Raw genomic sequence first — 13,192 nt, 5'->3', positions numbered from 1 at the left:
ATGGCGCGGCGGCGCTGAGGGCAAGGGTGGGCGGCGGCCGGAGGGCGGGCGGCGCGGGAGGAAGCGGCTGCGGCTCCATGGCCCAGGCGCGCTGAGGGACACGGTTCTGGTCTCAGCCCGGCGGCGGCCGAACAATGAAGCTCTTGAAGCCAACCTGGGTCAACCACAATGGTGAGTGCGCGCTGGAGTCGTGGGCGGCCTAGCCTGCATCGGGGTGGGGTCTGGAGTTGGCTTGTGGCGCGCGCAAGCCCTGCCTGCCTTGCCCGGACGCCGGTGCCGGGTGCTGGAGCTGCAGAGCGGGCGGGAGCAGACTTTGTCCTCGGCTCAGGGATACCGGCGAGCCCGGGCACGTGCTTCGGGCTGGTTGCGGCCAAGTCCGCCTTCGCCCCAGGCATGGCGCTGAGTCCTGCGCCGCCCACCCCTAGTCTGGAGTGCCTGGCGCCTGGCTTCTGTGAGCCAGCCTGGGTACCGGCCTGGTGCTGCCACCCGGCTTCACCGTCCAATGTGTGCTCAGATGGTTGTAGTGAGTATGAAACTGGGGCGACATCCCCCTTGTGGCCTTTTGGTGGCTTTTTGGAGATACAGACTCTGCATGAGAGACTGACTGCACTACCGCTTCTGAGGCCTGGAGCTGATGACAGTGCCCCCACTCGGGCTCTTGCGGACCTGGGAAGGGTCCTTTGGAGGGCCACGAAGGAACCACATTTAATGCGTGACTAAGATCGGGGCCCGTAGTGCACAGGTTATTCTAGGAGACGAGCGACTTTGGATGTGTGGTAGTGACTTTAAAGAACGGGCTCACACATCCTGGTCTAGGTGGCTGATGCAAAGCAGCCGATGGCATCCAGCTTTGTGGAGAACTACTTGCCCTGCCTAGCGGAGAAGAGCTAGAGCCCTCCGCCAGCTGTTAGTACTTAGTCTCTGGAAGCATCCGAAGGACGCAGTGGGAAGCGGCTACTCTCTACCCAAAGCGAGAAGAGTCCCCCCCCCCCCCATACTGTCTTAGTTCCTCGTTTCTACTTTATAGTACATCTAGAGGGAGCTACAGTTTTTTTTTTCTTTTTTCTTCTTGTAAAGCAAGAGGAGTAGATGCATATTTCTTTTTTAAAAACCCACGTGGTCTTTTCATTTTGTATTTGGTTCGGGAAGCTTTTCACTCCTACAGCCTTGACATCTGCTTTTTGGGTCACAAGCAAGGAGAGTGGTGCTCTGCACTTCACAGTATCATTGTGAAGTTCATCTAAGAACAGAGACATTAAAGTGAAGGGGAGTGGAAAGAATATTACCAAAATACATTGTATGATTTTTTAAATTAAAAATATTGAAGCGATAATGTTTATTAGTGATAAAAATGTTGAGACTTAAGCAAATTTCTGTTCTTTTTTTTTTTTTTTTAACAGAACTTGCCTCAAGTTTATTTGTAAAAACAGCATAAGGTCCTGAACATCTGCAAATACTGTGTAGGTGTTCACACCAGTCCATCTGTCTTCACATTGGCAGACTGCAACCTTTTTTATGGGGCCTTCATAGGGGCCTGGGCACCTTTGGGAGCCAGAGCTGCAGCTGAGGCCTCTGCCTTGGCTTGAACCTTGGGCTTCGTTTTTTGGAGCCTACGGCCCCTGGCCATGTAGCTTCTAATCCGCTTCCCAAGCTTGGGGTGAGCAATTAAAGCCAGGCGGGTGAGTTTGCGGCTGGGGCCCTTTGGCACCTTGGGCTTCACCAGGGCCTTGATGGCCTCCGCACGTGCGCTCATGGCCTTTGCATTATTTGCCTGCATCTTCTTCAGGCTTTTCTTGTTGTGCTTCTTTTTTTAAAAAAAATATTTATTTATTTATTACGTATACAATATTCTGTCTGTGTGTATGTCTGCAGGCCAGAAGAGGTCCATTACAGATGGTTGTGAGTCACCATGTGGTTGCTGGGAATTGAACTCAGGACCTTTGGAAGAGCAGGCAATGCTCTTAACCTCTGAGCCATCTCTCCAGCCCTTGTTGTGCTTCTTGGCAAAGCGCATGTTCCTCAGGAACTTGGGGTCGACCCCCTTGAGAGATTCGTATCTTTGTGACCGGGGTTTCTTGATGCTGTTTCTGTGCCATTTCCAGGACTGGTTGTGTGTGGTGTGGTTCTTGGACTTGGCCATGGCTGGACGGTAATCTGCCGCTCCCGAAGCGCCTGCGACCGGAAGAGAAAGAGAGAAATTTCTGTTCTTTTAAAATCTAAAGGCACCCTCCCTCTCAGTTGCCTCTGTCTTGGAGAGGATGCTGTTGTGAGTCACTACTAAGCCGGCCTTTAAAGATGGCAGTGGTAGTGGAAGCTGCTTGCTAGCCAGACCCTGAATGGTAGTAGATAGTAAAGCCAGTTTCCTTTGAACGAAGGGCCCCACTGCATTGGAGGCGATGCATGCTTGTACTTCCTGTCTTTCTTATTTAGCCATCTAGTTTCCTGCCTCTCTATACAGCATGAACATACTTTTCTCTGGGATCTGAGAGTTCAGAGAGGGGAGGAAAAGAGAGCTGAAGGTTTTCCAAAAGATGGCAGGGTATCCATTTAGACAAGGTAGCTTGAAGAGGTTAAAGGCAGAGAAAGAAGTGTTTGTTGGTCTTCATTTTTGTGGTCCAGTACTAGAGAAACCTCTCACATAGGATTTCTCAGCCCCAGAACCATGGATGTTTTCGTCACACAACTGTCTTAAGGGCTATCCTATGTATTGTGTAATCCTTACTTAGATGTCAGCGTTGTCCACCACCATAACTTGCCCTTAACCAAAAATATCTGACATTCCTGATGTCCACCTTTTAGCCCAGATCACCTCCACTTGAGATGTTCTGGCCTATGGTTATTAGCATGTTAGTAAATCTTGACATTATCATTTTGCGGTGAATTTTGCTTTGGATGTGGATTTAGACACAATTCAAGATAATATCGTTTACTAGTTAGATTCTTTAAATTTACTAATCCTAGGCTTTGGTAAAAGCATGTAAAAAAGACATATTTCTTCAGCTTGTACTCTATATAAATGATTGCCCCTAAAGTATGATGTAAAATAATAGTATCTGTTGTTTATATTGATGTTAAATGTAGTACACTTTACATGAATACAGTTTTGAGATGTAATCCTATCGACTTTATTTATTTATTTATTTATTTATTTATTTATTTATTTTTGAGACAAGGTAGCCCTGACTATTCTAGAACTCACAGAGATCCTCCTGCTTCTGTCTTTCAAGTGCTGAGATTAAAGGCATGCACTATCATATTTTGCCATTTAGTTTACTTTAATCATGGCCAAAATAAGCTTCATTTCTGAATAAGGTTAAGATTATGTATTGGGCTGGGTGGTGGTGGCACACGCCTTTAATCTGGGAGACAGAGGCAGGTAGATCTCTGAGTTCGAGGCCAGTTCCAGGACAAGGCTCCAAAGCTACAGTGAAACCCTGTCTTGAAAATTCCCCCCTCCTCCAAAAAAAGAATTATGTATTGGGTGCTAATTGTGGCACACATCTATAATTATAGTTTTTTGTGGAGGCTGAGGCAGAAAGAGAGTTAAAGAAGGGATTATCTCCACGTGTGTATACACTATGTAGATGAGTTGTACTTGGACAGTCTGGATCAAAGTCCCAAGCATCTAGGAGACACAGAGACTACTGAAGAAGGTAAACTGAGGAGGGAAAGAAGATGTGCCTGGGGGATGATGGGTGGAGCTGTGACTTTGTTTTTTTTTTGGGTTTGAGGAGGGGAGTGTTGAAGTTTGAGGGATTTGGACTTCTAGCCTGTGTTTTATAAAGTCCTTGTAGGACTTAGAAGGTGATCTCCAGATCTTGGTAAGATGTGCTGAGAGAGGGACAAAAGGTCAGGGGTGACGAGATGAGAAAGATGGGGAGGCACTGTAGATACCTCAGTGTAGGAAGAATTAATGGGATGTAGCCATTATATGCATGTAAGGTAGATTCATATCATTTTTTGAGCTCATTTCTTTTTTGTTTTTTCGAGACAGGGTTTCTCTGTGGTTTTGGAGCCTGTCCTGGAACTAGCTCTTGTAGACCAGGCTGGTCTCAAACTCACAGAGATCCGCCTGTCTCTGCCTCCCGAGTGCTGGGATTAAAGGCGTGCGCCACCACCGCCCGGCTTTGAGCTCATTTCTTAAGTGTTCTGGAGAAAGACTCCAGATAAGAGATGGGCACTGGGCAGTGGTGTCTTTTTGTGTGTTTGTGTAGGTGCACAGGTATGTGCCAGTGCATATGCTGGCACACATTTGGAGGCTGGGAGGATGTCAAGCATGCTGCTTTATCACCACTCTGTTGCTTGCATCCCTGAGCAACTCTGAGTTGCTCTGAGTCTAGAGCTACTCTGTCAGCCAGGAAGTCACAGTGATTATTACCCTTCTTGCCCATCACTCCCAAGCTGGAGTTACAGGTGGATGAGTGGGCGTTTTGGGTTTTTTTTTTTTTTTGGTTTTTCGAGACAGGGTTTCTCTGTGGCTTTGGAGCCTGCCCTGGCACTAACTCTTGTAGACCAGGCTGGTCTCGAACTCACAGAGATCCGCCTGCCTCTGCCTCCCGAGTGCTGGGATTAAAGGCGTGCGCTACCATCGCCTGGCTGCGTTTTGGGTTTTTAGATGGGTGCTGGGGATTTGAACTTAGGTCCTCATGTTTGTGTAGCAAACTCTTTACTCACTGAGCCATTTCCTGAGATCCCCAGTGGGAATTCTCTCAGACATTTATTTGTATGTTTGTGAGCATGTGCTACTTATACTTGTATGTTTGTGAGCGTGTGCATGCACATGTATGTAGGAGGTCAATGTTGAGTTTCTTCTGCTGCCCTCCCCTTTTTGAGACAGTGTTTCTTACTGAACTGGAGCTCATCCTTTAGGCTTAGACTGACTAGCCAGTGACCCCCGCAAGACACTCCTGTCTTTGCCTCCCAAGTGCTGGGATTACTGGTGTGGTGTGACACCTGGCTTTTTATGTAGGTACCAGTGACAGAAGGTATCAGGTATTTAATGTAGGTATCAGGCCCTTGTGCTGGCATGGCAAGCACCTTACCAACTGAGCCCCTGCTTCCAGCCTCTTAAACATTTATTGAGCCGGGCGGTGGTGGCACACGCCTTTAATCCCAGCACTCGGGAGGCAGAGACAGGCGGATCTCTGTGAGTTTGAGACCAGCCTGGTCTACAAGAGCTAGTTCCAGGACAGGCTCCAAAACCACAGAGAAATCCTGTCTCGAAAAACAAAACAAAACATTTATTGAAATAACTGTATATGTGGCCTTTGACTGTAAACCCAGCACCAAGGAGGCAGGAGGATTACAATGAGTTTGATGCCAGCCTTGGTTTAAGATTGAGATCCTTTCTCGTGTGTGTGTGTTTTTCATTTTAGAATTCTAATCTAATAAGTGGCTGAAAATATACTTTAAACTTTATGAGGAGATTCATAGTTATACAGCTGGGAGGCACACCTTGGATAGTCAATGGAGGACCTGGTGTTATTGTCCCAATCTTGGGTCTTGTGGGTGTCCATGGAAAGGATGCATACTGTGTCTGCCTTGACCCTGCAAGTTACCCAGATGTTGCTAGTGTAACCTAGTTACTTTCAGTATTTGCTTATAGACTTGGAGAGACTAGCAAATGACACAGAGCTGGACTAAGCCCTGGGGACTAAAAATGGATGCAAGCACATTTTATGTTTTCAATAAGATCAGCAACATCACCCAGAGGACTGGGTGGGTCTGTTAAATAGTGGGAAGGGGGTACTGCTGATCCTCTGGCCTGTTTTCTTCTTTGCTAACAGAACCCCAGGATTCCTTTGTTTTCTGCCCGACTTTTTCTGCAGGACAATCTCTAGGTAGGGGCATGTGTGCTGATGCTCCTAACCTGGTACACCTGCGAGTTCTAAGGACTTTTAAAATTACTACCATGTAATACTTCTAGCTAGCAAGATATTTGCTGGGGGCTTTTGGATCAAACTTCTTCTGCAGACTTCACTGGGTCTGAATGTGGCAGCCAGTTTGTAACCAAAAGGACAGGCTCAAACTGAGGTTGACGAGAGGAAGATGGAGGGACTTAACTCTTTAAGTTGATAAATTACATTAATAAACTCAGAAGAAGTAGACCTATTCCAGGACTTGTCATGTGAGCTAGTGAAACACTCTTAAGATTTGGAGTAACTTGCATCATACAGAAAACATGTAGCAGTACAAACTGGCTGAGTTTTGCAGCCTTCTCCAAGATGATAGTAAAGATGAAGGAAATGAGTTGGTAATCCTACCTAGACCAGATCAAGATTCTTCTTTCTGCCTTGCTAAGTCTTGTGCTGATTCTGACCACCTCTGTCTTCCTGGAGAGCTTGGAAACCATTTTCTTCTTCAGAAGGACAGCTTTCAGACACTAAGTGGCACTTGGTACAAGGAATATTATGCTTGGAGGTCACTGTTCTGTGGCTATTTTTATAGTCACTTGGTACCTTCGTACTTCCGACCTAGATTTCATTTGAGTTGCTTGGAGAAACTTCTCTAGCATTTGGTTTTTGAGAACTCTCTAGTCATGGAGGAATCAAAGCTGTTTTCTGGGAGGAGGAGGAGGGAGATAGTGATATTTCACTTGTATTTTAATAAATAAAGCTTGCCTGAAGATCAGAGAGTAAAACAGCACTGATCAGCCTTACAGACCAAGCAGTGGTGATACATACCTTTAATTTAATCCCAGGAGCCACGCTAGTTTGCCATAGAAACTGGATGGTAGTGGTACACGCCTTTAATCCCAGCACTAGAGAGGAATATAAGATGGGAGGAGACAGCTATCACACACAGTCTCATTCTTAGCCATTTCGAACTAAGGTAGGGGTAAAAGAGCCAGTGGCTGGCTGCTTTGCTTTTCTGATCTTCAGGTTGAACCTCAGTTTTTGTTTCTGGGTTTTTATTAATCATACTACAGAGAACCTGTGTTCCAGCTTTGGCCCCGAGTCTTCCCTGTTAGCCCGATTGGACCTTCTAGGTTATATGACTTCTTTTGCCTCAGTTACTATTGACTACTGATTTATATGGATAGAGATAGATACTTGAGTAAAATAAAATTGAAACCCATTGGAGACTGCCTACAGAGAGTTAGCTCCTGGAAGGCAGACATTTTGTCTTGGCTTATGCTTTATTGCCAAAGCTGCAAGCAGTTCCTGGCATACACTACAGTATTCACCTAATCTATTAGTAAACACTTCCGTGTGCTGGATCCTGAAAGAAGGGGATGAAAGGTACCTGGTGGGTGGGTGGTCACTACCCTTGACTTGCCTCTTGTTTGTCCTAGCTGTGTCTTTTGTTTTTGTTTTTATTTTTCGAGACAGGGGTTCTTTGTGTATCTCTGGCTGTCTGGAACTCACTTTGTCAACCAGTCTGGCCTCAAATGTACAGAGATCCGCCTGCCTCTGCTTCCCTGAGTGCTGGGATTAAAGGTATGTACCACCACTGCCTGGACTAGCTGTGTTCTTATAGATCAGATTTTATAGATCTTATAGATTTATAGATCAGGTGGAGTCTGCTGGGACTTCCAGTGATAAGGAAACATTTTATCTAAGCTTCTACCTAAGGAATTCATTTATGTCAGGGCTTCTTAAATTTTGTTTGTTTCTGTATCTGTTTTTGTGGGGGGGGGGGAAAGCAAGAGCTCACAGGCACATTGTGGGTGTGGAAGTCAAGAACTCTTCAGAGTCAATTCTCTCCTGCCACCTCGTGGGAGCGAAGGATCACAACTCAGGCCTGTGTCTTTGCCCTCTGAGCCATGGGCCATCTCACCAGCCCTGTTAGGGTTTAAACTATTCCGCTTTTTTTTTTTTTGTTTGATTTGATTTTGTTTTTCAAGACAGGGTTTCATAATGAAACCCCTGCTGTTTTGGAACTTGATTTGTAGACCAGACTGGCCCTAAACCCAGATTCGCCTGTCTCTGCCTCCCAAGAGCTGGAGTTAAATGTGTGCGCCACCATACTTGTCAGCTTTTCCACTCTTGTCCACTTTCACCCAAAATTTTTTGGCTGTGTAGGTATATAAAAGAGGCATACAGGTCAATCATGATTAAAAATAAATCTTACTTTAAAACAATTTTTTGATATATAATTTTATCATTTATTGAAGATAAGCAAATCTACATACTGTTGAGATGGACGTTTGCCTATTTTTAAATGAAGAACTGAATCAACTCAGCAGTTGATCCTGTGTGATGTAAAGAATCTTTGACCTCTTTCAGAATTGATAGTTTGATTTTATAATTTTCAGTGCTGAAAACCACTTCCTATATACACATAATGCAAAATGGCAGAAGTTTCTTTAGGGACATTTTTGGAATTGTTCTAATTCTAAGCCCAAACTCATTAAATGGTTTCTTGTGAAACTGAAATCAGTAATTCAAATAGCAGCTTTAAAGTCAAACATTCTAATACAACAGTCCAAACTAGTATTTTTCTATAAGCCAGAAACATTGTCTGCACAGTAAAAGAATGGTTCCTAACAGAATAATCTTGAATCTGAGCTGTTTCAAAGGGTACTGCTTTGTGATTGAATGCATAGTGAGTGAGAAGTGTGTATGTTGTATGTTTAGAACTGAGACTGCAGTGATGTTGTGCAGGGGAACCTAGGCAAGAACTGCCGGAAATACCCAGAACCCTACAGGTTTGATCTTGAGTTTTTGATCATTGTGCTATTGGAAACCTTTTGTTGTTGCTAAATTTTTTGTGGCTTTCACATTCGGGGTTCTGATTTACAGTATAAGAACCCCAAAGCTGGGTCATGTTCTATTTTAAAAAGGGAAATGAGTAAATAGAACAGATAGCAAACGACTGACAGTCACCTCTCCCCTGGCAAAAAGAAGACCCAATTAGGTCAAAACTTGTTCTTAAAGCTAACATCTGCTTGATGTATTAACCAACATAAGACAAAGTTTATAGGGAGACTGCTCTGGGAAGCAGCACACTTAGTGAGGAATAGACAAAAGGGACAGTAAGTCTCCTTTAAGGACCAAACATAGACTTTATTGGAACAGACGTCAGGTCTATGGCACTTTCCAAAGATCATCCTGCAGAGAATATAGTACATCTACCCATTTGACAAATACCAAGGGCTAACTGTGTGTCAGGGAGTGGGCTAAGAAGTAGAAACAGTAGGAAACTAAACAGCATCCCAGATAGAAGTCATCCATCCAGAGAGCCTGGGGTGGGTATCTTGTTCACAGGAAAGAGATGGTATAGGGAGAGGACTTCCAGAGTAGTCGCTTAGCAAGTGATGACTACTGTGTACTAAAAGAAGGGTGGAAAACCATCAGTGTCTGCCTGGCAAGTTTGATGATAACAAGTATGTTGTCATGTGAAAAATGGCAAGGACAACAGCATTGCAGGTAAGGCCAGAGAGCAGAGACATCCTGAGCAAGAGCCATCAACAGGGAGCGGGTAGGGTTGGTGTGGAGAGGAACAACAGATAGACAAAAGCAACACTAGGGAGAGATGTGCATAGGAGAATTCCAGCTTTAAATTCAAGAGATCCTTCTCCTGCCTCCCACATATCTGGGACTACATATATGTGCTACTGTTACCACCTTGAGTAGGAAGATTATAAATAAAACATGCTTTGAGAAAAGCCTGAGTAAGAAGCTAATATTTGAACAGATACTTTGCTACAACAGTTGCCCACCTGAGAGTTTTGTACATGGGAGGATTATTGGGGAACACTCTTGGGAATCACACAAGTGTGAATTTGAAAGGTGTTACTAACAGATGGTGACTTGGAATGGAGGCAGAGTGAGAGCCACAGGTGGCCTTGTGGGGAGGAAGTAGCTATACCACAACAGGAGGAAGCGGGAGCTGAGAGACTCTTAGGAAGCTCTTCTGGTGATCTAGGCAAGAGATGCTTATGTTTGATTGAGTTGGTAATGACTCTGATAATCACAGATGGTTTTATGTGGGTACGTATGGAGCTGAATTCTCCTAAGTCAGACTATGAGGGGTCGGCCTTTGTACTCTTATGTGCACAGTCGCTGAATGGAGTGGACCTTGCTGAGGATAGCACTTATCCAAATAAGTATTGTTGGAAGCTATCTTGGTGCTAGCACCATACTTTATCTTGTACCCATGCCTACAGCATGCTTGAGAGAGATGTGGCAAGTGCCATATGAGGGAAGCACAGTTTAGTTTAGATCTACCAGAAAAGAGCTGATGGCATTGTGGTGTGAGCAATGTCAAGGCTAAGAACCCCAGAGGTGAGGCCAGAAAAAAATAATGGGTGCATAGGGTGATTTGACTAGGCTCTTGGAAGGTTGGTACTGAGGGTAAACTGGAAGAGTATGTGGATTTCTAGGAAGACACTAAGACATCCATACATCTGTTTACCACAGATAGAGGGACACTGATAGACATACAAGTCCAGGTTGATGAAACAATTCATTTATTGAGGTCGGTTATAGGAGCACAGGGACGAACATGAGAACTGCACCGTTGTTCGATCCTCAGTCAGCTTGCTACTTCCTGTATGCTCAAGTGCCTTCCACACAGCTGTGAGACAGGAAGGAATTCAAGGGGAATCTCAGGGTAGGATCCTGTGACTCTACCCTTCTTTTTTTGTGAGAGAATTGTAATAGCTCCATTGCTGCTAACCATAGACCTCATCGCTGACCTTGCCATCACTGACCTGGTCATCACTGCATATTTTTGCTTATTTCTTTGCTGTGACTTTAGGGGCAAGGTATTCTCTAGGTTACCACTGGACTCTCTGATGGTCACGGTCATGCTATGCCCGGAGGGAATAGCTATACCACAACAGGAGGAGGAGGGAGCTGGAGACTCTTGGAAAGATGTATTGTGATTTAGGCAAGAGATGATTATATCTGAATGAGTTGATAATCTTGTAGTCATAGAGTAGTTCATGTGTGCATGTGTACATATATAGAGGTTGAGTGTCCCTAATCCTAAATCCAGGATGCTTCAAATTCAAAGTTTTTTCAGTGCTACTGTGATGCCACAATGTAGAACTTCCATACCATGGGATATGATTTAAGATACTGTGTATATGAAGTAGAAATGAATCTTCTGTTGTGACTTGGATCCAATCCCCAAAAGAACTTATTATACATATAAAGTTAGACTCTAGTGGGGCACACCTCTAATACCAGCACCCAGGAGGCAGTCAGATAACTATGAGTTTGTAGCCAGCCTGGTCTGGATAGTGAGTTCTTAGAATCTGAAGCAGTCACAAGTGTTTCAGATAAGGAATACTGCATCTGTATTATACATCATTCATTTTGTATAATGTGTTTGCATCTGAATAGTATATAGAGTATTATATAACTGAAAGGCAGTATAACAAATCATATACAGTATGTCTGTACATTTAAGGCAAAACCACAGCTTTCAAGAGACTAAGAGAGTTTATTCTGGAGCCACATGAATGACCACAGCCTGGGAAATGGATTGAGGTTACCCCAAATACCATGTTCCAATGGGGCAAAAGTTTAAGTTCTCATAGTAACAGAGCAAAGAAAGTTATAAATCAAGACATTTTTCAAATACATTGGTGGAAACATTAAGGAGGTAGTTATAGCAAAGCATTGGAAGTCTCTGTTGTAAGCCTCAGATGTTTGAGTCGGTGGAAACTAGGGGACTGTTTGTATAGTTTAAAATTCTTTTACCTAGTCACAAGGATGTTAGGTCAGAGATGGGAAATACATGTCTGTTAAGGGTAAATATAACACAAGATAACTTTGGCTCCCAATTTGTTATACTCTAGCTCTTTAACAGTCAGTTGGCCTTGTAGAATGCTTAACACAGGTGAGACTTTTCCCCAAGAATTCTAATTCTCAATACATACGTACATACATACATACATGCATGCATGCATACACCTTCCCTCCAATCCTGGCTGTTGAACCAGGACTTCATGCATGCTAGGCAAGTACTTTACCACAGATAATATTCTTCTTTTTTTTTTTTTGTCTTTTTAAGAATGTGCATAGTTGTATTTTTTTGTTTTAAATAAAGTTTTAAAATTATTATATTTTATATGTATGGGTATTTTTGCCTGATTGTGTGTCTACACCGTCTATGTACGTCTATGTAGTCTCGGAAGCTAGAGGAGGGCATTGGATACCTTAGGAAGGAATTATAGATGGCTATGAGCCTCCATGTGGATGACAGGAACTGAACCCAGGAAACCTGGAAGAGCAGCCAGTCCTTCCAACTATTGCGCCATCTCTCCAGCACTCTCTTTTGTTTGTATTTTGAGCCAGTCTTGCTTTATAATATAACTCATGCTGAGTTTTTCTTGAGATGCAGCTTTTAGCTTATTTCGGTAAATATTTAAAAGTAGAATTGCTGGATCATCATGGTTATTCTGTTTCTAATTAGTCCTCAAACTTTCATGTGGTAATGCCATGTTTAACATTTTTGAAATCCCAATAAAGTTTCCATTTCCTCCACATGCTTGCCAATATTTGTCATTTTATAGCTTGCTGAATAGTAACCTTTGTTATGACTGAAGTGACATGATAGGTGCCTTGTTGTGATTTGGATTTCAGGATTGCTGAGAATGAGCATCTTTTCATTGACTGCTTCCTGGCAGTTCATGTTTTCATGGGAAAAATGTGTATTTAAGTCCCATGTTTATTATTTATTTTTTAAAAGTTGCTTTTATTATTTTTAAATTATGTGTAGGTATGTGTCTGTGCATGAGTGCAGCTATGTATGGATGAAGATCTCCTGCAGTGGATGATTATGAGTTGCCACAGTTGTCATAGATGTTAGGAGTTGCCTGACGGCTGCTGGGAACTGAATTTAGGTCCTCACAAAGAACAGCAAGTGCTCTTAGCCACCAAACCATCTCTTTAGGCCTCTGTTTGGTTTTTGTTTTAAGTGTTTTAATTTTTATTTTTATATATATAGGTGTTTTGCCTGCATGTATGTCTGTGCACCGCATGTGTACCTGCTGCCCACAGGAATCAGAAAGTGTTTGCCCACAGAAACTAGAAAGTGCCAGATACCTAAAACTAGAGTTGTAGACTGCTGCGAGCTGCCATGTGGATGCTGATAATTGAACCTGGGTCCTCTGGAGGAGCAGCCAGTGCTCTTAACTGCTGAGTTACCTTTCCAATCTTCCTATGTCCATTTTTTTTTTTTTTTTTTTTGGTTTTTCGAGACAGGGTTTCTCTGTAGCTTTGGAGCCTGTCCTGGA

At 43.6% G+C, this 13,192-nt stretch overlaps 1 protein-coding gene across 1 annotated transcript in view; it reads left to right on the top strand.

The window, feature by feature from the left end:
* Positions 1-38: 38 nt before the first annotated feature.
* The window catches only part of LOC102002839 (protein HIRA), a 103,873-nt gene continuing 90,719 nt past the window's right edge, over positions 39-13,192 (top strand). The window contains exon 1 of the mRNA XM_005372048.2: positions 39-171. Coding sequence (XP_005372105.1) covers positions 135-171 — 37 coding nt within the window. The 5' untranslated portion in view covers positions 39-134. The remainder of the gene's footprint in view (positions 172-13,192) is intronic.

This window comes from Microtus ochrogaster, unplaced genomic scaffold (genome assembly GCF_000317375.1).
Source record: "Microtus ochrogaster isolate Prairie Vole_2 unplaced genomic scaffold, MicOch1.0 UNK165, whole genome shotgun sequence".
Taxonomy (NCBI): Eukaryota; Metazoa; Chordata; class Mammalia; order Rodentia; family Cricetidae; genus Microtus; species Microtus ochrogaster.
The sequence above is the reverse complement of the archived record's forward strand: the minus strand, read 5'-3'. Positions and strand labels throughout refer to the sequence as shown.